At 47.3% G+C, this 25,192-nt stretch overlaps 1 protein-coding gene across 8 annotated transcripts in view; it reads right to left on the bottom strand.

The window, feature by feature from the left end:
* STAT6 (signal transducer and activator of transcription 6) overlaps positions 1 to 25,192 on the bottom strand; it is a 221,814-nt gene that overhangs the window by 32,265 nt on the left and 164,357 nt on the right. For 7 of the 8 annotated variants that reach the window (XM_030196653.1, XM_030196648.1, XM_030196651.1 and 4 more), the window contains 3 exons: positions 15,517 to 15,618; positions 13,289 to 13,378; positions 7,529 to 7,591 (listed from right to left, as the gene is read on the bottom strand). In XM_030196653.1, the coding sequence (XP_030052513.1) occupies positions 7,529 to 7,591; positions 13,289 to 13,378; positions 15,517 to 15,618 (255 nt within the window). Of the gene's footprint in view, positions 1 to 7,528; positions 7,592 to 13,260; positions 13,379 to 15,516; positions 15,619 to 25,192 lie in introns of those variants that run through there. The other variant, XM_030196655.1, reaches the window with a different exon arrangement.

Genomic DNA, 25,192 nt, shown 5'->3' with positions numbered 1-25,192 from the left:
AAAAGGAAATGTTATGCAGGTATGAGCACCTACAGGTAAGAGGTCCTAGAGCCTTCCCAAATGCAAGATATTTATCCCTCTTTTCTTAGAACAAAAACTAGGACCACAAGTCATGAGCTACCTTATGCTCACATTAAGATCTCATTACAAGTCTCCAGCCTTGGGGTTACACTTGACACCAAACTGCTTATAGATACAGTCCTTTTTAGATTCCATTTATTGAAACAGCTCAAACCCATGCTATCATTTCACAATTTTAGATCAGTACTCCAGGGTTTGTTGTTAACCAAGCTGGATCACTGTAACTTTTTACTTCTGGGTCTTCCACAACATTGCATCAAACCTCTACAATCGGTGCAAATTCCTGCTGCCAGCTGGGGACTGGTAATTCTGTGTCACGACATATCACCCTCTTTTATGTGATTTACATTGGTTGCTGATTTTTTCCCCACAATTAAATTTAAGATTTTGTTATTGATTCAGAGGGCTTTTACAGAATGGAAGCCTCGATGTACTGAATTCGGTATTAAAGATCTATAAACCCTCCCATGCTCTGTGCTCAGGTGGCACTCAGTTGCTTTCAGTACCACCCAAAAGGAAAATGCATTTTGCCGAAAACAAGGAGGTGCTCATTCTCAGCAGGATGTGCCGAGTGGAACCAATTGCCTTTAGTTTTAAGGGTGATGGTTGATACACCTTCCTTTAAAGGTCAATTTAAACTATTCTTATTTTTTTTTTTAAGTTTTGGCTTAGACACAATGCACGGTAAAGTATGTGCAGCTATGCTCACGTTAGCTGCTCATTGCAAAGCAGAGATGACTGATTTCTAGACATGTTCATCAACAGACCGTTCGTTTTTATATTGACTATACCGATATTGATTATGTTTTACTTGGGGGGTAATTCTCAAAAAGCCACCTGAAGTTAGCACGCATCATCACAATGCTTGTGTAAATACTGTAACGGCAGTTATGCATGTTACTGCCGTTACAAAATACTAGGGTAAGCCCACAATTATGCGCCTAACTTTAGGTGCAAGCACTTACGCTAGCTCCATGGTTGCCTGTAGGCTACCGTATAAAGTACAAGCTATTATTGATGATTCATTGTGCGCTGTATCAGGACTCTCTATCTGAAAAATGCAGTGCAGTGGTATGTACCAGCACGACCGCTGCTGTCAGCTATGGGATGTGACCCTATTGTGCTCTCATTACAGCACCTACACTTGGATCAAAGAAAAGGCACATTTTCTGTTACTGGTCCAGCTGAATGGAACAAACTGCCTCTCAGGATAAAAAATGAGCCCTGGATGCATGTGTTTAAACGTCACTTAAGGAACCACTTGTTCTGCCTGGCTTATGTGTCTACTTACAGAGGACTGTCCTGTAGCTGCCTGATTTTGTTATTTTGTCTATTGTTGATTTGTAGTTATAGATGTGATGCATATGTATATTTTTTAAAATGTTTTTATTGTGCTCCGCCTTGGATAAGGGAAGATTATAAATAATAAATCTAATCTAAATGCCCGTACCTAACTGTAGGCAGTTAGGTGCATAACTGCTAGCATTCTGTAACATATACGCTTGAGTGCAGGGCACTCCCTGACTCCCTATGCCCCTCCCAGGTCCTTAGCCCCTTGCAGTTGCACACTGTAGAGTTTGCACACACATTGTGTAGAATACCAACTCGAACTGCAAATTAGTGCCAGCTGGAGCCAATTAACAGCAATTACAGCCAACTATTGCTCATTAACATCAATTAACAACTCATTATTCAATGTGTGTGTAACTGCCACAATTCTATAACTTGTTACACAACTTTCTAGAATCAGGGGTATTTTTACTATGTGTATGATTATGGATGTTCCTATGTTGTGACCTGCCTAGATTTGTGATAGGTAGACTATAAATACAATAAATAAATAAATAAATAAACTGCAGTAACTAGCAGAAAACATGCAACAAGTGCACTGAGTAAAGAATACGTAACCAGCTCCAAATATGTGCAGCAAATGTTCAAAAATCCCAGAAATAAGCTAATAGCACAGGCAGCTGAGCCAGGGAGTTAGGGGGGGGAGGGGCAAGATTTCCCGGGTCCGGCACTGGTGATTGAGAGAGACTGCTCTACTGGCCAAAGGTCCTTCTTCATGCTGTGTTCTGCCTATGCAGAAACAGGAAGTTACTTCACAGGAGGTGGAACGCCCCAGGAAGAAGGACCCGTGGCCAGCGAGCGGTCTTTCTTGATCGCTGTTGTGAGGGTCGGGAGCGGCGGAAGCAGGAGGGGTGACAGTGGCAGCGGGGCGCTGAACATTGTTTGTCCCAGGTCTGGCTTTGTCTCTCAGTGGCCCTGTTGCCTATGGCTGGGCCAAAGATAATGGACACCCTAGGTGAACCATCAGCCATGCACCCCCCCTCCCACCCCTGCTGCTGGAGTGGGTGGGACATGGCAGGACTTGAATGCATGCACACTGGGATGCTGAAAGGCCTGCTGGTGACAGTGGCTTTTAAATAGTTCACTGCAGCTATCTTTACTGGCTATATCAGAGTGGTGCAGCGCTGCCAACCCTTTAAGCCTGATGCCCCAGGTGGATGCCTAGCCCTCTCAGTGACAGGGCTGACCCTGCCACTGCAAGTTAACAGAAATTCTCCTTTAACTTAGGTGTAGGTACTCTCTTACTAAAAGCGGTCTTATTCTAGTGTCCCGTATTGTTGGATGGCAATGTTGGAATTAGGGGTTGGGGCAAATAGGATCCTCTGACACTGTTCCCTCTAGGGTGCATGGCCCATGATTTGTTAGATGCATGCCCCTTATAGTCCACCATCCCTGCCTTTCTCTCCCCCTGGTTTACCTTTAAACATTTATTTATTGTGAGAGGTCATTGGCTGTAGCAGCAGTTCAGATACATTACCTGTGGCTAGCCCCAGAGCCTTCCTTCTAACACATCCTGCCCCACTGGAAACAGGAAGCTGCATACAGGGCTGGTGCTAGACATGATGGGGCCCAGACGTTAGGGAGGGAGCCCCAAAGCTTGTTTGCAGGTTGTCCCTCTTTCAACTTCAAGGATGTTTGGGGCCCCCAGTAACACGGTCCTGGCTTCGTAAGAGGGAAGGGTCTGGGGCTGGCCACAGGCAGAGTATGCAATTGCTGTTGCTACCCTCTTGAAGTAAAGACAAATTCAAAGTTCAACCAGAGTGGAGACAGGGAGAGAGAGATGCCAGACCTGGAGAAGGAGGGGAGGGATTTGCTGACAACGGGAGGGAAAGAAAGGGTGAACAGCTGCCAGAGCAGGGGGCAGAGGAGAGGGGAAAATGCAGATGAGGAGAAACCCTGGAAAGATGCTGACTATGGAGGGGGAAAGAGGGAAAGGGGAGGAGATGCTGACTATGGGGGGGGGGGGGGAGAAGAGGAGAGAGAAGGAGATGCTGACTATGGGGGGAAGAAGGGGAGAGAGAAGATACTGACTATGGGGGGGAAGAAGGGGAGAGAGAAGATACTGACTATGGGGGGGAAGAAGGGGAGAGAGAAGATACTGACTATGGGGGGGGGGAAGAAAGGGAGAAGGAGATGCTGACTATGGGGCGGGGGAAGAAAGGGAGAGAGAAGGAGATGCTGACTATGCTATGGGGGGGGGGGAAGGGGACAGAGAAGGAGATGCTGACCATGAGTGTGGGAGAGGAAGGGGAGAGAGAAGGAGATGCTGACCATGGGGGAAGGAAGGAGGGATAGGGGAGATAGAAGAAAATGCCGACTATATGGGGGGATGGGGAGACAGAAGGAGATGCTGACTACGGGGGGATGGGGAGACAGAAGCTAGGATGATGAGGAGACAGAAGGCCGTGGCCATAAGGATGCTAGGCTGCATAGAGAGAGATATAACCAGCAGAAGAAAGGCGGTGTTGCTGACCCTGTACATGTTGTTGGTGAAGCCCCACTTGGTATTGTGTTCAGTTTTGGAGGCCGTATCTTGCTAAAGATGTAAAAAGATTGGAAGCGGTGCAAAGAAAAGCTACAAAAATGCTATAGGATTTACAATGCAAACTGTACGAGAAGAGACCTGCAAACAAACATTTTTCGGAGACAGGAAGGCTGTAGAACTAGAGGACATGAATTGAGGTTGAAGTGGGGCACACTCAGGAGTAATGTCAGGAACTATTTTTTCCACAGACAGGGTGGTGGATATGTGGAACGCCCTCCCGTGGGAGGTGGTGATGAAAATGGTAATGGAATTCAAACATGTGTGGGATAAACACAAAGGAATCCTGTTTAGAAGGAATGGATCCACGGAATCTTAGCAGAGATTAGGTGGCAATGCCAGTAATTGGGAAGCAAAACCGGTGTTGGGCAGACTTCTACGGTCTATGCCCTGATTGTGACTGAATAGATATGGATGGGCTGGAGTGTAAATTTTAAGGGGTTTCGATTTTAGCTTCAGAACAAGAACAGTGCTGGCCAGACTTCTACAGTCTGTGCCCTGAGAATGGCAAGGACAAATCAAACTCGCGTATTAAGTATCACATACTATGTAAAATGAGTTTATCTTGTTGGGCAGACTGGATGGACCATACAGGTCTTTATCTGCCGTCATTTACTATGTTACTATGTAAGGCAATGCTGACTATGGCAGAGGGAGAAGGGAAGCGAGAGAGAAAAGAAGCTACACTGAATGGAGAGAAGAGGGGAAAAAGGGAGAGTTTAGGACACAGCAGCCAGAGCCTGTTCCTTTGCTCCCACTGATCTGCCCTTCTATAGCCAATGCTGCTACTGGCATTGTGGCATCTTTGAAACACGAGAACAGCTCAGCACTGCCACAGGTACCACGGGAGGGTTTGTTTCCCATCGATAACCAAAAGACAAACAGACAGACAAAGTCTCTACGACTGGGAGTGTAAGTAGTGATTCAGATCTTGACTGACATTATGAGTGGGTCTTGGGCATTAGATGGGGATAATTAGGAAAATAATTAGGACTAGGTGATTATGCGAGGGATATGAATGGGCTGTGAGACTGTTAAGAAATATAGGGAGAGGAGAAAGCTTGAAGGACCTGGAGGGTTTCAGAAGGGGACAGAAGACCGTTGAGAGGAAAGGAAAGAGAAGGAAGGAAGGAAGGAAAGAGAGGGAGAGGGAGGGAGAGGGGGAGAGAGAGAGAGAGCGAGCGGAGCACACTGGGGGAGGAAAGAAAGTTCTCTCTGTCCAGAAGTGCTGTGAGGAATTCCAGAGCACGACAAATCCTCAGTGGTAAGTTATTTGCTGGGAAATTGCTTTTAAACTTGGGAAAGGTAGATTTAGAACTAAATAGGTTATCTCAGTGACTTTATTTTTAAGTTACTCTACTTGTTTAGCAAAAGCAGTTTAAGGAATAGGGTTTTCTTTGTCTGTTTAGCATTTAAAGTCTTTATTACAGTTCCATAGGCTAGCAGTTAAAGGACTATTTTACAGTTTACCACAGCATTAGTGTAGAACAGAGCTGATAGTCACAGAAAACTCCAGTTTACAATTTTAACTTTAGTTTGCAGCACAACTTTTTTTCCCATAGTATAAAACCCTTTCCCTTACAGTTTTAAAACTTGAACTTTCTGCCACAGCCTACAACATTTAACAGGTAGCCTCAAGAAGGCACAGCAGGTTCAGCTTCAGTCTTCCATCCCAACCACCCATCCTTAGCACAGCTCTTCATTTATAATCTTAATTTATAGTCAGTTATTCTAATTAGGTTAACAAGGGAGGAGTCATCTTACAGAGTTTTAATTACACTTCACTACTTTCTAAGAAGCAAATACTAAATAAATCACACAATATACCATATAATCTAAAGGCTCTTTTTATATTAGTCTAATATCATTACTACCTTAGCAAGTTTTAAATTATTAAACAACTCAATAATACTAAGATGCAGACAGTAGTCCAGCAGCAACAGGGGTACCATCCAGTCTTTTGCATTGAGTGTCACATGTATGATTATCTCTCAGTTGATGAGAGGTTACACATGTGCGACCGATGCAAAGAGCTCCTAGCTGTCAGACGAGTCCATTCTCTTGAAGCTAGAGTAGCAGACTTGAAGGAGCTGAGGGAGACAGAGAGGTACATAGAGGAGACCTAAATGGATGTTGTAGAGACACCCCCACATCCAGTCTGGCAGCCCCTGTGCTGCCTTGGAGGAGGGAGGTCTTCTAAAAGGAAAGCATCATCCTGGTGAAATAAGAAGTACTCCTTTAGCCAGTACCTGCCCACCAGGGGATACACTATCCTCTCGCACCAAGGATATGTCTCCAAAAATTTCTACCCAGGTGGGGAGGGTTAGGACAGCTGCTGTAGTTGGTGATTTAATCATTAGGCATGTAGACAGCTGGGTGGCTGGTGCACGTGAGGATCGCCTGGTCACTTGCCTGCCTGGTGCAAAGGTGGCGGACCTCACACGTCACCTAGGTAGATCTTTAGTGCTGGGGAAGAGCCGGCAGACTAGGTACATGTGGGTACCAGTGACATAGGAAAATGTGGGAGGGAGGTTCTGGAAGACAAATTTAAGCTCTTAGGTAGAAAGCTGAAGTCCAGGATCCTTCAGGGTAGCATTTTCAGAAATGCTCCCCATTCCACGTGCAGGACTCAAGAGGCAGGCAGAGCTCCAAAGTCTCAATGCGTGGTTGAGACAACGCTGTAGGGATGAGATATTTAGATTTGTTAGGAATTGGGCAACATGATTGGAAAGGGGAAGCCTGAACCAAAAGGATGGACTCCACCTTAACCGGAATGGAACCAGGCTGCTGGCACTAACTTTTAAAAAGGAGATAGAGCAGTAGAATTTTATGGTTTATAATGGGCTAGAAAACCCAGATATTTGTTTTCTTTTGTTTTCAGACCTGGGTTTTCTAGCCCATTATAAACCATAAAATTCTACTGTTTTGTCACTCTCTTATCTACCATGCATCTCTCCCTGTCTCTCATCCACCAAGCTCCCCCTGTTTCTCACCTTACCCTCTTCCTGTGAAACTCATTGAAATGCTTTGTTTCACTTATATATACTGTTATTTATCAACAGTTGCTTATTTCTGATCCGAAGAAGGATTACCTTCGAAAGCTAATCAAAACATGTACTGCATTAGTCCAATAAAAAAGGTATCATCATATTTTTTTGCCATGTTTTCTTTTATTTCTATTTATTACCTTTAAAAGTGGACTAACACGGCTACCACATCACTTTACCCAGATAATGTAGTAACAGCGGTTAGCACATCTGGGTTTTAAAAGGTTTGGACAAGTTCCTGGAGGAAAAGTTTATAGTCTGTCATTGAGATGGACATGGGGAAGCCACTGCTTACCCTAGGATTGGTAGCATGGAATGCTGCCACTATTTGGGTTTCTGTCAGATACTTGTGACCTGGATTGGCCACTGTTGGAAACAGGATACTGGGCTAGATGGACCATTGGTCTGACCCAGTATGGCTATTCGTATGTTATGTTCCCTCATTAATTTCTGCCCTTGGCCTCACAATATCTAACACTAGTCCTGTTGGGAGGTTAAATGTCCTTACGGGTATGAAACATTGCCGAGCTGGTGTGTAGGTGGCAGAGGCACTGGAATGTCCACTGATGAACTGAAAAATAATTAAAAAAAAAAAAGAGCAAATTAGGAAAAACAGAATGTTCTAGTCAAACCTCCACAGCCAAAATTCTAAACTCACCAGCACTCTCCCCAAAACTTACTGTAGAAAACAGAGGATAAATGTTTAGAGAGAGTTATAATCACAGCATGTAGATCAAGCTGATTTGGCCACATACACTTCAGACCTCACATCCCTTGCAAAATAAAATGCCTTCTTCAAATCAAGCAAGAAGGGTTCACTGTATCCTTCCATCTCCCATCTGCATCCCTCAGTTCAATGACCTATTTCATCTTTGTATTCCTCCCCTTCCTCCAACCAAACCCTTCACTTTCTTTCTGCATCTTTTCCAACCCTCCATCTCCCCTCTACATCCTCTCCTTTCCCTCAACCTACCTTCCATCTACAAATTGCATCCTCCTCTTCTACCAACCATCTCCCCTCTGCATTCATCCTATCCCCCAAAACCAACCCTACATCTCACTCTGCATTCCACCCCTTCCCCAGTCCAACACCTCCCCCTCTGCATCTTTCCCCTTCCAATAACCCTCCATCTCCCCTCTACATTCATCCTGTCCTCCAACAGCAATGCTACATCTCACATCTGCATTTCACCCCTTCAAACACCTCCCCCCTCTGTATCTTTCCCCTTCCAATAACCCTCTCTGACCCAGATCATCACATCATCTTACCTTTGCTTTCCTCCCCTTTCCCTAGTCCAACCTCTATTTCCCTCAACTCAACCCTTCATTCATCATCTGCATCTGTCTCCTTTCCCTAGCCAAGGCCAACTAAGCCATTAAGCAGAGTAGGTGGTTGTCTGGATGTGACCTCCTGAGTGGAAGTGGGGGCAAAACAACAGTATTTTATAGACCTCTATCATATCCCCTCAGTTGTCTCTTCTCCAAGCTGAAGAGCCCTAGCCACTTTTGCCTTTCCTCATAGGGAAGTCGTCGCATCCCCTTTATCATTTTTGTCGCCCTTCTCTGTACCTTTTTTAATTCCACTATATCTTTTTTTGAGATGCGGTGACCAGAATTGCACACAGTATTCAAGGTGCAGTATAGAAATTTACACCTACTTTAGAGCAGGTATGTGTGTCAGCATTTGGTGTGCCACTGGGACTGAATCTGAGAGCTTAGAGTATTTTATAAAAACACATTAACATAGTAACATAACATAGTAAATGACGACAGATAAAGACCTGATCGGTCCGTATCAGTCTGTCACACTCACGATTAAACCAACAATGAATGTGACAATAAAATACTTGGTCATTGCTTCTCTTTGGCATATCTGGAACACAGACCGTAGAAGCCCGCCCCTGTTCTTAGGTTCCAACTACTGAAGCTGCCATCAAAGCTCACTCCAGCCTATCCAAATCCATCTTGTTGTTTACTACTACTACTTGACATTTCTAAAGCGCTACTAGGGTTACGCAGCGCTGTACAATTTAACATAGAAGGACAGTCCCTGCTCAAAGGAGCTTACAATCTAAAGGACAAATGTACAGTCAGTCAAATAGGGGCAGTCTAGATTTCCTGAAAGGTATAAAGGTTAGATGCCGAAAGCAACATTGAAGAGGTGGGCTTTGAGCAAGGATTTGAAGATGGGTAGGGAGGGGGCTTGGCGTAAGGGCTCAGGAAGTTTACAGGACACAGACCGTAAAAGTCTGCCCGGCACTATCCTCATGCTCCAAATTACTGGAGTTTCCGTCAAAGACCCCTTCAGCCCAGATTGCTATAAACAGGACCCAGACTGTACAAGTTTGCCCAGCACCGGCCTTGGTTCTTTATTTTATACTATTCATTTTCAAACTAAAAGATCCTCTGTGTTCATCCCACGCCTTTTTGAATTCCGTCACCATTTTTTTTCTCTACCATCTCCCTTAGAAGGGCATTCCAAACACCAACCACCCTCTCCGTGAAAAAGAATTTCTTGACATTAATCCTAAGTCTACCACCCCACAACCTGAATTCACGTCCTCTATAGTTTGACCATTTTCTCTTCTCTGGAAAATATTTGTTTCTATATTAATACCTTTCAAGTATTTAAACGTCCGTATCTGTATCATATGTCCCCTGTCCTTGCTCTCCTCTAGGGTATACATATTCAGGTCTTCCAGTCTGTTCTTATTTGTCTTTTGGCGCAAATCCCATACCATTTTTGTCGTCTTCCTCTGGACCGCTTGAAGTCTTTTTATATTCTTAGCAAGATACGGCCTCTGAAACTGAACACAATACTCCAAGTGGAGCCTCACCAACTTGTACAGGGGCACCTCCTTCCTTCTGCAGGTTATGTCTCTCTCTATACAGCCTAGCTTCCTTCTGGATACAGCCACCACCTTGTCAAACTGTTTTGTCGTCTTCAGATCCTCAGATACTATCACTCCAAGGTCCCTCTCCCTGTCTGTGCATATCAGCCTCTCACCTCCTAGCTTATATGGCTCCCTTGGATTTCTACTCCCTAAGTGCATCATCTTGTACTTCTTTGCATTGAATTTTAACTGCCAAATATTAGACCATTCTTCTAACTTTTGCAGATCCTTTTTCATGTTTTCCACTCCCTCCAGTGTGTCCACTCTGTTACAAATCTTGGCAAAAGGCAAACCTTACCTTCCAACCCTTCAGCAATGTCACTCACTAATATAGTGAACAGAATCAGCCCCAGCACCGATCCTTACGGCACAACAATACTCACCTTTCCTTCCTCTGAGTGAATTCCATTAACCACCACCCTCTGGCATCTGTCTGTCAATCAGTTCCTAATCCAGTTCACCACTTAGGGTCCTAACTTCAGCCCATCAAATTTAATCAAGAGCCTCCTATGAGGAATCGTGTCAAAGGCTTTGCTGAAATCTAAGTAGATTGCATTCACCCTCAATTCAAGGCTTTGCTGAAATCTAAGTAGATTGCATTCACCCTCAATTCAATTCTCTGGTCACCCAGTCAAAGAATTCAATCTTTGACCGGGTAATCAGGATTAATATAGGTGCTTTCTTGGACTTCTCATACAGGTGTGCTGTTATACAATCAAACCCATTGAGCGTAATTTTGAAGCATTTTTGCATATCTTTGCACATATAAAACTGCCTGGGGATCTACACAAATAAAAGTAAGCACTCTGACTCCTAATGATACTTTACACAATGTATACACAAGGCATTCCTGGGAGCAGAGACTGGGCAGAGCCAGGGCACAGTTGCAAGTTACGGCGTCATATTGATCACCACTACTCTTTCTTTTTCCCTTCCTTACTTTTACCCTCTCTCTCTTATGCTTCTAAGCCATTAATTGTTTGTTCGCTGACTTGATGTATGTTTATATAGACTGTTGTAAGCCACATTGGGCCTGCCCGTGGGTGGGAAATTGTGGGATATAAATGCTATAAATAAATAAATATGTATCTAAGCAAACTTAAATATCAATCAAAATTTATAAATCATCTGCTTGATACGATTTAACTGGCCAGAAATAGCTGCTGACCAGTTAAATTGCTTGTTCGGGACTATCTGCTAATTTTCAGTGGCACTTAACCAGTTATCGCAGCTGAAAATTAGAACTTGGCACCTAAGTGAAAAAACAACTTTCTTGGGGGCGTTGCGGGGGCAGAGCCAGCAGTTGGCCAGTTAACCACATAAATGGGACCGCATAAAAATTAGTCCTACCTTTATATGGTAACACATAGCTGCTTAAGTTCTGAATATGTTAGCTGGCTCCATATAAACCGGATGGATATTCAGTGCCAAAGCCTGGACATGGCCCAGCACTGAATATCCAGGAATAATGCCAGCAGCAGTCAGCAAAATATTCATTGCCGCCAGCTGAATATTGACCCCTTAATATTTAAAAGTAAGAGATCCAATTCTGAATTTTTATAGGATTGTTCTGAGAGGGGTGAGGTAAACAAAATTGTTGAGTTTAAGTATCAAAATCTCAGGGAACAGCCCAGGGGCCTAAAATGATCTAGAGATGGGAGTAACTAGTGAGGTAATTAAATTTGCTGAAGACACAAAGTTGTTAAATCGCATGAGGATTGTGAAAAATTGCAAGAGGACCTTACAAGATTGGGCATCCAAATGTAATGCATGTGGGAAAGAGGAACCCGAACTATAGCTACGTAATGCAAGGTTCCACATTAGGAGTCACCGACCAGGAAAGGGATCTAGGTGCCATCATTGATGATATGTTGAAACCCTCTCCTCAGTGTGTGGCGGCGGCTAAGAAAGAAAATAGAATGTTAGGCATTATTAGAAAAGGAATGGAAAACAAAAATGAGGACATTATAATGCCTTTGTATTGCTCCATGGTGCGATGCACCTCAAATACTGTGTGAAATTCTGGTCACTGCAGCTTTAAAAAGATACCGTGGAACTAGAAAAGGTACAGAGAAGGGCGATGAAAATGATAAAGGGGATGGGACATCCCTAAGAGGAAAGGCTAAAGCAGCTAGGGCTCTTCAGCTTGGAGAAGAGATGGCTGAAGGGAGATAGGATAGAGGTCTATAAAATAATGAATAGAATCGAATAGGTAGACGTGAATCACTTGTTTACTCTTTCCAAAAATACTAGGACTAGGGGGCATGCAATGAAGCTACAAAGTAGTAAATTTAAAACAAATCAGAGAAAATATTTCTTCACTCAACAAGTAATTAAACACTGGAATTTGTTGCCACAGAATGCAGTAAAAGCTTAGCAGGGTTTAAAAATTTTGGATAGCTTCCTAAAAAGGTCCATAAGCCATTATTAAAATAATTTGGGGAAAATCCATTGCTTATTTCTAGGATAAGCAACATAAAATGTACTGTTTTGGGATCTTGCCACATGTACTTGTGACCTGGATTGGCCACTACTGGAAACAGGATGCTAGGCTTGATTGACCTTTGGTCTGTCCCAGTATGGCAATACTTATGTACTTATAATTTGCAGGGCATTAGGCTGAAGGTTTGCCTATCACAGCTAATACCTCTGCTCCCAGTGCAATCTTCCATCAAACCTCACACCAGTTCAGCCCTCCATTTGCCTTTGAATTCTTCCTCTTTCCCCAGCTCAACCCTATATCTCCCCTTTCCATCTGTTCAGGTTTCCCTCCAACGTAACTCAGATTCCATCTCCCCTCTACATTCATCTCCTTTCCCCAACTAAACCCTTCAAATCTCTTACCTACATCTCCCCTTCCACTAGTCCAGTTCTTTACTGTGCCTCTACATCTCTTTTCTTTCCCATGCCCCCCCCCCCCCTCTCTGAACCTCTCCCTTCTTTCCCCTCATTAGAGATGACTGGTGTGGAGATAGCTCAGGCATATGCAAGCAGAGAGGTGAAGACAGACTCAGCAGCCTGCACTTGGAAAGAATTTCAATTAGTCATACAGCTGAAAGGAGACTCGATGTGGATATCTTGTAAGCACTCACAGACAGGCAGATTCACACTGGTGCCCATGTCAAACTTCAGAAAAGCAATAAGACACACAAAGAAGGTAACAGAGAGAGCAGGCAAGCATAGTCAGCCGGGGAAAAGTATATATCTATATATATAAAATGCTGAAGGGAAAACTAGCTCTCCTGGCTTGATAAATTGTTGATCTGGTGGATCTGATATATAAATCAGACTTTCATTAATACACATAAAACAGCATTAAGAGAGGTGGAGGAAGACACACACACACGTGCACAAGGAGAATTCTGCAGTATTACTGTATGGTGCTGTTGGTTGTCCCTTGGCTGGACTCCTGTGGACAGGCTGGCCAGGCTGGGGCCCTGCTAACCGGTGACCCACTTTGGTCTCTGCAAGAAGACAAGTTAACAAAGCATAAGAGTGAAAGAATCAAACTTTTGCTGCTATGAGTCTCTGATAAAACATGCATCTATCCTTTCTAAACGCCTCATCCCCACCGTCTCCCCAATTCTACTTCTCAAAGGGCTGTAGAACCATACAGTGTACATCTCTGAAGAGAAAAGATGGCTGAGGGGAGATATGATAGAGGTCTATAAAATAATAAGTGGAGTGGATTGGGTAGATGTGAACCGCTTGTTTACCCTTTCTAAAAATACTAGGACTAGGGGGTACACAATGAAGCTACAAAGAAGTAAATTTAAAACGAATCGGACAAAATATTTCTTCACTCATCGTGTAATTAAACTCTGGAATTCATTGCCAGAGAACATAGTAGAAGCAGTTAGCTTAGCAGGGTTTCAAAAAAAGGTTTGGCTAATTTTATAAAAGAAAAGTTCATAAGCTATTGTTAAGATGGACTTGGGAAAATCCACTGCTTATTTCTAGGGAAAATAGCATAAAATCTGTTTTACTTTTTTGGGATCGTGCCAAGCACTTGAGACCTGGATTGGTCACTGTTGGAAACAGGATACTGGACTTGATGGATCTTTGGTCTGTCCCAGTATGGCAATGCTTATGTTCTTATGACTCAAAATTGCAGACCTCTTTCAAACACATCTGCCCTTTTGACTGTTGAGAATCCTGGAGCTTTCGCACTCCCCCTCCCCAAGAAGGGGATCCCTTTTGCAATTTCAAATCTCATCATTTAATTAGTTTTATGTGGTAAATAAATAATGAATATTTTAATTAATTTCAAGTGCTGGGGACTCCTCCTCCTACTCCTTTGTGCAATCTTAAATCCTTAATGCATAAGCCAAGGAATAGCACTGGGGGCCAGGCATAGGTCCCCCATATAAGAAGCTTGGAGAGACTAAGCCTCCACAGTTCCAACCACAACCTTCCCTCCCAACTCTCAGCCAAACTAACAAGCATCGCTGTTATTTATCCTGCCTGCCAGTTTGACTCAAGAGACATAGCATAAAATTACATAGTCCCCCAGTCTTGCATCTTCCTTCCCCTCTCCCCCCTTTAGTAGTTCAGCATATCATTTGAGCACAAGCTAAGTATATTTTATATTTAAATATTGAATAGGTTAGAATTTGCAATCATTAAAATAAAAATATTAAAAATATTAATAACATTGAAAAGACCGATGACAATACCAGTGAATCACATGGCTATGTCTCTGTGCGACAAGAGTCACTGCTGAAGTCTATGTATTGGGATACCCACTGTTGATCTGATTAGTTGCTGGGTTAAGAATATAGGATGGATGGACTGAGCAGAAATGTATACGTCCTTATTGGTGCCAAGGCCACAGTGTCTGAGCTCCCTACACCCCACATGTGAGCAAGACTCCTTCTATGAAGATAAGTGACTTTCTCTTCTGCACCCTTCCTTTTAGCATATACCAGGCAAGGCCAGACTGAAGTCTCCTTCTCCTGAACAGGCAAACAGCTATCCCTCCTCTAACAGGTTAGGCTAGGCCACATCGATACCTTCATTCTCCTAAAGGGGGCAGCAGTCTACCTGCTGGGCTAGCCTGGCCAGGCTAACTATCTCTGCCTTAGCTGAGTGGCAAGATCATAACCTTTCCAAACCTGTCCAGGGAACCCATGACCAGCTGGGTTTATTTCCACGATGAATATATATAAATTTGCATATGCTTGATCTCTATTTATTTAACATAAATTAATTGTGGATATGCTAAAAACCTGACTGACTACAAGGTTCCCTGGACAGGCTTGGAAAGCCCTGACTGTAACTAGTGGGTAATGTGCTCAGCAAAAACTGTGTGGGGAAGATACTGTGTACCAATGAACACAAATGTAATCAGCACTTTCCATCTATAACAGATCAGACAATGAAGGCAAGTCTGTAACACTGATTTGAAATGAAGCTTGGGACTATACAAAAATCCCACAATGCAATTGGATGCAAGCCCAAAATCTAGGGCTGGTGAAAGCGTTTTGCTCCAGAAACCAGGGCAATTGGCAGCTTTGTCACTGGAGACAACATAAAGTGCAGCATGTGAGCTGCAATTAGGACAGAAGAGGACAGAAAACAAATAAGGCAGAGAGACACTTACGTGGGGAAGGATGGCCTCATGGGAGCTGGGGGCGTCAGGTTGGGGTCTTGGATTGGTGAGAATGAGATCGGTACTGAAGTCGGAGGAGAGTACATTGAAGAGCTGCAAATAATAAAAGAATATGAGGGAAATTGATGGGAACTATGGTACCCATCTGTAACACAAACCCTGTGATGGCAGAAGGAATGGCTGAGGACGGCATAGAACCAGCAAAAAGATGGAGACAGCCTCAGAGAGAAGCCCTGTACTCAGACTGAGGAAGTAATATCAGTCATATAGCTGAAAATGCACTCAGAGGTGGGTTTCAGGGGAGCAGGTTTCAGCTGCTACTCATCTCATCTCAACACTGACAGCACAAAAACAGCCAAGGAAGACAGCACAGAGAACAGACACTCTAGTGATAAAACCAAAGGAACCCCTTCCTCCCAGGTCTAAGTCATGGGAGTGTCCCAAAAAGCAAACATGGACACATAGAAAATGTGGTCTTCCAAACTGGACGCACAAAGTGAGAAATTGTACACCAAAAGGGAGATATAATGGAGCATATCCAAAACATGGCGCACCCCTTGATAATGAAATGGAGTGATCAGTCCATTGAAGCAGGAAGGGGCCTACACAGGAAGTACAGACTGCAGGAACAGAGGATAATGCCAGGGACTTGCTCACAGGGTAAAACCCTAAAGAAACCCATATTTTTCTATCAATTCAAGAGTCAGTGGAAGAGAATGCTGTGGGTCTGGCTAAGACCAACAACAAATCATCCGCAAACGCCAGAACATGGGAGCACACCATCAGACTCTGGACCCCCTCTTTCCCTCTCAATGAGCATAGCAAGGGTTCCAAAGTAAGAAGAATCAGGAGAGGGGAAAGAGGACAACCATGCCCAGTTCAATGGAAAACAAATCCATTTGAATGCCATTCATCAACAAGGAAGCATGAAGGTTATGATAAAGAATACAAATGGCATCAGAAAACCATCCCTCAACACCCACATGAGCCATGTGAGACATGAATGCCCAATTAACCTGGTCAAAGGTCTTGGCCGCATCCAGACTGTCAAGCATAAGAGGAATGCTACAAAGTTGACTATATGCTAAGGCTAAAAGAACTTTTTGGACATTTACAACAGAATGCCTCCCTCACACAAAGCCAACGTGGTTATCAGAAATCATGGTGGCAATGTGCTGAGAAAGGTGGTCAGTCAAGGAAAATAATTTGAGATCTTAATAAGAGAAGTGGGCCTGTAAGAATCGGGGGAATCTCTGGGGTTACCCAGTTTCAACAAAGCGAATGCTACATACCTGTAGAAGGTATTCTCCGAGGACAGCAGGCTGATTGTTCTCACTGATGGGTGACGTCCACGGCAGCCCCTCCAATCGGAAACTTCACTAGCAAAGTCCTTTGCTAGCCCTCGCGCGCCCGCGCGCACCGCGCATGCGCGGCCGTCTTCCCGCCCGAAACCGGCTCGAGCCGGCCAGTCCAGTATGTAGCAAGACAATACACTTCAAGGGAAGACACAACTCCAAAGGGGAGGTGGGCGGGTTTGTGAGAACAATCAGCCTGCTGTCCTCGGAGAATACCTTCTACAGGTATGTAGCATTCGCTTTCTCCGAGGACAAGCAGGCTGCTTGTTCTCACTGATGGGGTATCCCTAGCCCCCAGGCTCACTCAAAACAACAACATTGGTCAATTGGGCCTCGCAACGGCGAGGACATAACTGAGACTGACCTAAAAAAATTTACCAACTAACTGAGAGTGTAGCCTGGAACAGAACAAACAGGGCCCTCGGGGGGTGGAGTTGGATCCTAAAGCCCAAACAGGTTCTGAAGAACTGACTGCCCGAACCGACTGTCGCGTCGGGTATCCTGCTGCAGGCAGTAATGAGATGTGAATGTGTGGACAGATGACCACGTCGCAGCTTTGCAAATTTCCTCCATGGTGGCTGACTTCAAGTGGGCTACCGACGCAGCCATGGCTCTAACATTATGAGCCGTGACATGACCCTCAAGAGCCAGCCCAGCCTGGGCGTAAGTGAAGGAAATGCAATCTGCTAGCCAATTGGATATGGTGCGTTTCCCTACAGCCACTCCCCTCTTGTTGGGATCAAAAGAAACAAACAGTTGGGCGGACTGTCTGTGGGGCTGTGTCCGCTCCAGATAGAAGGCCAATGCTCTCTTGCAGTCCAATGTGTGCAGCTGACGTTCAGCAGGGCAGGAATGAGGACGGGGAAAGAATGTTGGCAAGACAATTGACTGGTTCAGATGGAACTCCGACACGACCTTTGGCAGAAACTTAGGGTGAGTGCGGAGGACTACTCTGTTGTGATGAAATTTGGTGTAAGGGGCCTGGGCTACCAGGGCCTGAAGCTCACTGACTCTACGAGCCGAAGTAACAGCCACCAAGAAAATGACCTTCCAGGTCAAGTACTTCGGATGGCAGGAATTCAGTGGCTCGAAAGGAGGTTTCATCAGCTGGGTGAGAACGACATTGAGATCCCATGACACTGTAGGAGGCTTGACAGGGGGCTTTGACAAAAGCAAACCTCTCATGAAGCGAACAACTAAAGGCTGTCCTGAGATCGGCTTACCTTCCACTTGGTAATGGTATGCACTGATTGCACTAAGGTGAACCCTTACGGAGTTGGTCTTCAGACCAGACTCAGACAAGTGGAGAAGGTATTCAAGCAGGGTCTGTGTAGGACAAGAGCGAGGATCTAGGGCCTTGCTGTCACACCAGACGGCAAACCTCCTCCAATGAAAGAAGTAACTTCTCTTAGTGGAGTCTTTCCTGGAAGCAAGCAAGATGCGGGAGACACCCTCTGGCAGACCCAAAGAGGCAAAGTCTACGCCCTCAACATCCAGGCCGTGAGAGCCAGGGACTGGAGGTTGGGATGCAGAAGAGCCCCTTCGTCCTGCGTGATGAGGGTCGGAAAACACTCCAATCTCCACGGTTCTTCGGAGGATAACTCCAGAAGAAGAGGGAACCAGATCTGACGCGGCCAAAAGGGAGCAATCAGAATCATGGTGCCTCGGTCTTGCTTGAGTTTCAACAAAGTCTTCCCCACCAGAGGAATGGGAGGATAAGCATACAGCAGACCTTCCCCCCAATCCAGGAGGAAGGCATCCGACGCCAGTCTGCCGTGGGCCTGAAGCCTGGAACAGAACTGAGGGACCTTGTGGTTCACTTGAGATGCGAAGAGATCCACCAGGGGGGTGCCCCACGCCTGGAAGATCTGTCGCACCACACGGGAATTGAGCGACCACTCGTGAGGTTGCATAATCCTGCTCAACCTGTCGGCCAGACTGTTGTTTACGCCTGCCAGATATGTGGCTTGGAGCACCATGCCTTGACGGCGAGCCCAGAGCCACATGCTGACGGCTTCCTGACACAGGGGGCGAGATCCGGTGCCCCCCTGCTTGTTGACATAGTACATGGCAACCTGATTGTCTGTCTGAATTTGGATAATTTGGTGGGACAGCCGATCTCTGAAAGCCTTCAGAGCGTTCCAGATCGCTCGCAACTCCAGAAGATTGATCTGTAGATCGCTTTCTTGGAGGGACCACCTTCCTTGGGTGTGAAGCCCATCGACATGAGCTCCCCATCCCAGAAGAGACGCATCCGTGGTCAGCACTTTTTGTGGCTGAGGAATTTGGAAGGGACGTCCCAGAGTCAAATTGGAGCAAATCGTCCACCAATACAGGGATTCGAGAAAACTCGTGGACAGGTGGATCACGTCCTCTAGACCCCCGGCGGCCTGATACCACTGGGAGGCTAGGGTCCATTGAGCAGATCTCATGTGAAGGCGGGCCATGGGAGTCACATGAACTGTGGAGGCCATGTGGCCCAGCAATCTCAACATCTGCCGAGCTGTGATCTGCTGGGACGCTCGCACCCGCGAGACGAGGGACAACAAGTTGTTGGCCCTCGCCTCTGGGAGATAGGCGCGAGCCATCCGAGAATCCAGCAGGGCTCCGATGAATTCGAGTTTCTGCACTGGGAGAAGATGGGACTTTGGGTAATTTATCACAAACCCCAGTAGCTCCAGGAGGCGAATAGTCATCTGCATGGACTGCAGGGCTCCTGCCTCGGATGTGTTCTTCACCAGCCAATCGTCGAGATATGGGAACACGTGCACCCCCAGCCTGCGAAGCGCCGCTGCTACCACAGCTAGGCACTTTGTGAACACCCTGGGCGCAGAGGCGAGCCCAAAGGGTAGCACACAGTACTGGAAGTGGCGTGTGCCCAGCTGAAATCGCAGATACTGTCTGTGAGCTGGCAGTATCGGGATGTGTGTGTAGGCATCCTTCAAGTCCAGAGAGCATAGCCAATCGTTTTGCTGAATCATGGGGAGAAGGGTGCCCAGGGAAAGCATCCTGAACTTTTCTTTTACGAGATATTTGTTCAGGGCCCTTAGGTCTAGGATGGGACGCATCCCCCCTGTTTTCTTTTCCACAAGGAAGTACCTGGAATAGAATCCCAGCCCTTCTTGCCCGGATGGCACGGGCTCGACCGCATTGGCGCTGAGAAGGGCGGAGAGTTCCTCTGCAAGTACCTGCTTGTGCTGGAAGCTGTAGGACTGAGCTCCCGGTGGACAATTTGGAGGTTTTGAAGCCAAATTGAGGGTGTATCCTTGCCGGACTATTTGGAGAACCCACTGATCGGAGGTTATGAGAGGCCACCTTTGGTGAAAAGCTTTCAACCTCCCTCCGACAGGCAGGTCGCCCGGCACTGACACTTGGATGTCGGCTATGCTCTGCTGGATCCAGTCAAAAGCTCGCCCCTTGCTTTTGCTGGGGAGCCGCGGGGCCTTGCTGAGTCGCACGCTGCTGACGAGAGCGAGCGCGCTGGGGCTTAGCCTGGGCCGCAGGCTGTCGGGAAGGAGGATTGTACCTACGCTTGCCAGAAGTATAGGGAACAGTCTTCCTTCCCCCGAAAAATCGTCTACCTGTAGAGGTAGAAGCTGAAGGCTGCCGGCGGGCGAACTTGTCGAATGCGGTGTCCCGCTGGTGGAGAGACTCTACCACCTGCTCGACTTTTTCGCCAAAAATGTTATCCGCACGGCAAGGCGAGTCCGCAATCCGCTGCTGGAGTCTATTCTCCAGGTCGGCGGCACGCAGCCATGAGAGCCTGCGCATCACCACACCTTGAGCAGCGGCCCTGGACGCAACATCAAAAGTGTCATAAACTCCTCTGGCCAGGAATTTTCTGCACGCCTTCAGCTGCCTGACCACCTCCTGAAAAGGCTTGGCTTGCTCAGGGGGAAGAGCATCAACCAAGCCCGCCAACTGCCGCACATTATTCCGCATGTGTATGCTCGTGTAGAGCTGGTAAGACTGGATCTTGGACACGAGCATAGAGGAATGGTAGGCCTTCCTCCCAAAGGAGTCTAAGGTTCTAGCGTCCTTGCCCGGGGGCGCCGAAGCATGTTCCCTAGAACTCTTAGCCTTCTTTAGGGCCAAATCCACAACTCCAGAGTCATGAGGCAACTGAGTGCGCATCAGCTCTGGGTCCCCATGGATCCGGTACTGGGACTCGATCTTCTTGGGAATGTGGGGATTAGTTAATGGCTTGGTCCAGTTCGCAAGCAATGTCTTCTTCAGGACATGGTGCAAGGGAACAGTGGACGCTTCCTTAGGTGGAGAAGGATAGTCCAGGAGCTCAAACATTTCAGCCCTGGGCTCGTCCTCCACAACCACCGGGAAGGGGATGGCCGTAGACATCTCCCGGACAAAGGAGGCAAAAGACAGACTCTCGGGAGGAGAAAGCTGTCTCTCAGGAGAGGGAGTGGGATCAGACGGAAGACCCTCAGACTCCTCGTCAGAGAAATATCTGGGATCTTCCTCTTCCTCCCACGAGGCCTCACCCTCGGTGTCAGACACAAGTTCACGGACCTGTGTCTGCAACCTCGCCCTACTCGACTCCGTGGAACCCCGTCCACGATGGGGGCGTCGAGAGGTAGACTCCCTCGCCCGCATCGGCGAAGCTCCCTCCGCCGACGTAGTCGGGGAGCCTTCCTGGGAGGTGGCCGCGGTCGGCACCGCACGCGGTACCGACGTCGGGGACCTCAACCTGGGCGATGGGCCAGCCGGCGCCACGCTCGACGGTACCGGTGGCGCAAGCACCGCCGGTACCGGAGGGGTAGGGCGCAACAGCTCTCCCAGAATCTCTGGGAGAACGGCCCGGAGGCTCTCGTTTAGAGCGGCTGCAGAGAAAGGCTGAGAGGTCGATGCAGGCGTCGACGTCAGTACCTGTTCCGGGCGTGGAGGCTGTTCCGGGCTGTCCAGAGCGGAGCGCATCGACACCTCCTGAACAGAGGGTGAGCGGTCCTCTCGGTGCCGATGCCTGCTGGGTGCCGAATCCCTCGGCGACCCAGAGCTCTCGGTGCCGACACGGGGAGGAGACCGGTGTCGATGCTTCTTCGATTTCTTCCGAAGCATGTCACCGGAGCTCCCCGGCACCGACGAGGAGGACGTCGAATCCATCCGTCGCTTCCTCGGGGCCGAGACTGAAGAAGGTCGATCTCGGGGGGGCTGTACCGCAGGAGCCCTCAGGGTAGGAGGAGACCCACCCGAGGGCTCACCACCACCAGCAGGGGAATGGACAGCCCTCACCTGCACTCCACCCGATGCACCACCGTCCGACGACATCAGCAGACGAGGTCCTGGTACCACCGACGTCGATGCAGCTATCCGATGTCTCGGCGCCGATGCAGAGGCCCGATGCCTCGATGCACTCGATGCAGGGGCGGCCGAGGAAGATGGTCTGGACGCTGACGACGTCGATGCACTCGAAGATCCCGGTGCCGATGCCGACGAAGAGCCCGAGAACAACACGTTCCACTGGGCTAGTCTCGCTACCTGAGTCCGCCTTTGAAGCAGGGAACACAGACTACAGTTCTGAGGGCGGTGCTCGGCCCCCAGACACTGAAGACACGACGAGTGTCGATCAGTGAGCGAGATAACCCGGGCGCACTGGGTGCACTTCTTGAAGCCGCTGGAAGGCTTCGATGTCATGGGCGGAAAAATCAGGCCGGCGAAATCAAAAGCCGAAATGGCGAAATTTGAAGCACCAAAATTTTAGAGGGAGAAAAAATCTCGACCGAGGCCGAAAAGAGGCCTACCCCGACGACGAAAGAAAACTTACCGGGGCAAAAAAGCTGGAAGTACGGGGAGGATTTACACGAAACCCGGCGGGGGGTTTCCGGAGCACTTCCCGACTAGGACAAAGCTTTCCCGAAGGAAAAAAACACGTTCAAAACAAATTGGACGCGCGAGGTCGACTTTCCGGGGCTCGACACGGCGAAAACACGACCGTACCGAGTGCGGACAAAAGAAGACTGGCCGGCTCGAGCCGGTTTCGGGCGGGAAGACGGCCGCGCATGCGCGGTGCGCGCGGGCGCGCGAGGGCTAGCAAAGGACTTTGCTAGTGAAGTTTCCGATTGGAGGGGCTGCCGTGGACGTCACCCATCAGTGAGAACAAGCAGCCTGCTTGTCCTCGGAGAATAACGTTATCACTGCTTCATTAGCATAGTGAGGGAGTGCACTATGGGTCACAATTTCATTATAATAGGCCAAAAGCGGTCCACATACCTGGACACCCAACAACTTATAAAATTCTCCTGAAAATCCATCAGGGCCCTGCGATTTATGCTGCTGGATAAATTTAATCGCTCGCTGACGCTCCTTAGCATAGAGGGGGCTATTAAAATATTCCAGAACCTTTGGGGGAAATCTGGGGAGACCCGATTGTTGCAAATACTCTGTTCTGGAGAACAATCTAACCCCTGCTGATAAGATACCTTGAAAATAATCCCTCAAAACACCCGCTATCTCCTCTACACGAGAGTGAGGAACCCCATCCTGGGACTTCATGACCAAAAAGCGAAAATACAGGCTGATTGTTCTCACATGTGGGTCGGTGTCCACGGCGGCCCAGGAAACTGCAAATTTTTCTACAGCAAAATTTTAAAAGTTTTGCCAGAGCCTTCTGGCGTGCGAATCGCACACCTCGCGGACAACTTCCCACCCGTCGCGTGAGCGTTCCCACTCAGTTTAATCAAAAAGCAAATAATAAACAAACAACAAATCCAAAGGGGAGGTGGGCGGGTTTGTGAGAACTATCAGCCAGCTGTCCTCGGAGAATACCTGCTACAGGTACGTATCTTTGCTTTCTCCGAGGACAAGCAGGCTGTTTATTCTCACATGTGGGGTATCCCTAGCAACCAGGCTCACTCAAAACAATGAACACTGGCCAACTGGACCTCGCAATGGCAAGGACATAACATAGATTGACCTGAAACCATAAACAGCTGAGAGTGCAGCCTGGAAAAGAACAAAAATGGATCTAGGGGGGTGCAGTTGGATTCTAAACCACAAACAGATTCTGCAGCACCGACTGCCCAAACCGACTGTCGCGTCGGGTATCCTGCTGGAGGCAGTAGTGAGATGTGGATGTGTGGACTGATGACCATGTTGCAGCCTTGCAAATCTCCTCAATGGAGGCTGACTTTAAGTGAGCCACTGACGCAGCCATTGTTCTAACATTGTGAGCCGTGACATGGCCCTCCAGAGTCAGCCCAGCTTGGGCGTAAGTGAAGGAAATGCAATCTGCTAGCCAATTTGAAATTGTGTGTTTTCCGATGGTGACTCCCCTTCTGTTGGGATCAAAAGAAACAAACAACTGGGCGGACTGTCTAAAGGGCTTTGTCCGCTCCACGTAAAAGGCCAATGCTCTCATGCAGTCCGAGGTGTGCAAACTGCTTTCGCCAGGGCAGGTATGAGGACGGGGAAAGAATGTTGGCAACATAATTGACTGGTTAAGATGGAACTCTGACACCACCTTTGGCAGGAACTTAGGATGCGTGCGGAGGACTACTCTGTTGTGACGAAATGTGATATAAGGTGCATGCACTACCAAGGCCTGAAGCTCACTGACCCTACAAGCTGAAGTAACAGCCACCAAGAAAACAACCTTCCAGGTCAAGTACTTCAGATGGCAGGAATTCAGTGGCTCAAAAGGAGCTTTCATCAGCTGGGAGAAAATGACGTTGAGATCCCATGATACTGGTGGAGGTCTGACAGGGGGCTTTGACAAAAGCAAACCTCTCATGAAGCGAACAACTAAAGGCTGTCCAGAGATAAGCTTACCCTCTACACAGCGATGATAAGAACTAATTGCACTAAGATAAACCCTTATTGAGTTGGTTTTGAGGCCAGACTCTGATAAATGTAGAAGGTATTCAAGCAGGGTCCGTGTAGGACAAGAAAGAGGATCTAGGGCCTTGCTGTCACACCAGACGGCAAACCTCCTCCATTTGAAAAAGTAACACTTCTTCATGAAATCTTTTCTGGAAGCAAGCAAGACTCAGGAGACACCCTCTGAAAGACCCAAGGAAGCGAATTCTAAGCTCTCAACATCCAGGCCGTGAGAGCCAGAGACTGGAGGTTGGGATGTAGAAGCAACCCCTCATTCTGAGTGATGAGGACTGGAAAACAGTCTAATCTCCACGGTTCTTCGGAGGACAACTGCAGAAAAAGAGGGAACCAGATCTGATGCAGCCAGAAGGGTGCAGTCAGGATCATGGTTCCGTAGTCTTGCTTCAGTTTCAGCAAAGTCTTCCCTACTAGAGGTATGGGAGGATACGCATACAGAAGGCCTGTCCCCCAATGTATGAGAA

This window comes from Microcaecilia unicolor, chromosome 3 (genome assembly GCF_901765095.1).
Source record: "Microcaecilia unicolor chromosome 3, aMicUni1.1, whole genome shotgun sequence".
Classification (NCBI taxonomy): domain Eukaryota; kingdom Metazoa; phylum Chordata; class Amphibia; order Gymnophiona; family Siphonopidae; genus Microcaecilia; species Microcaecilia unicolor.
This window is presented reverse-complemented; position numbering and strand designations above follow the sequence as displayed.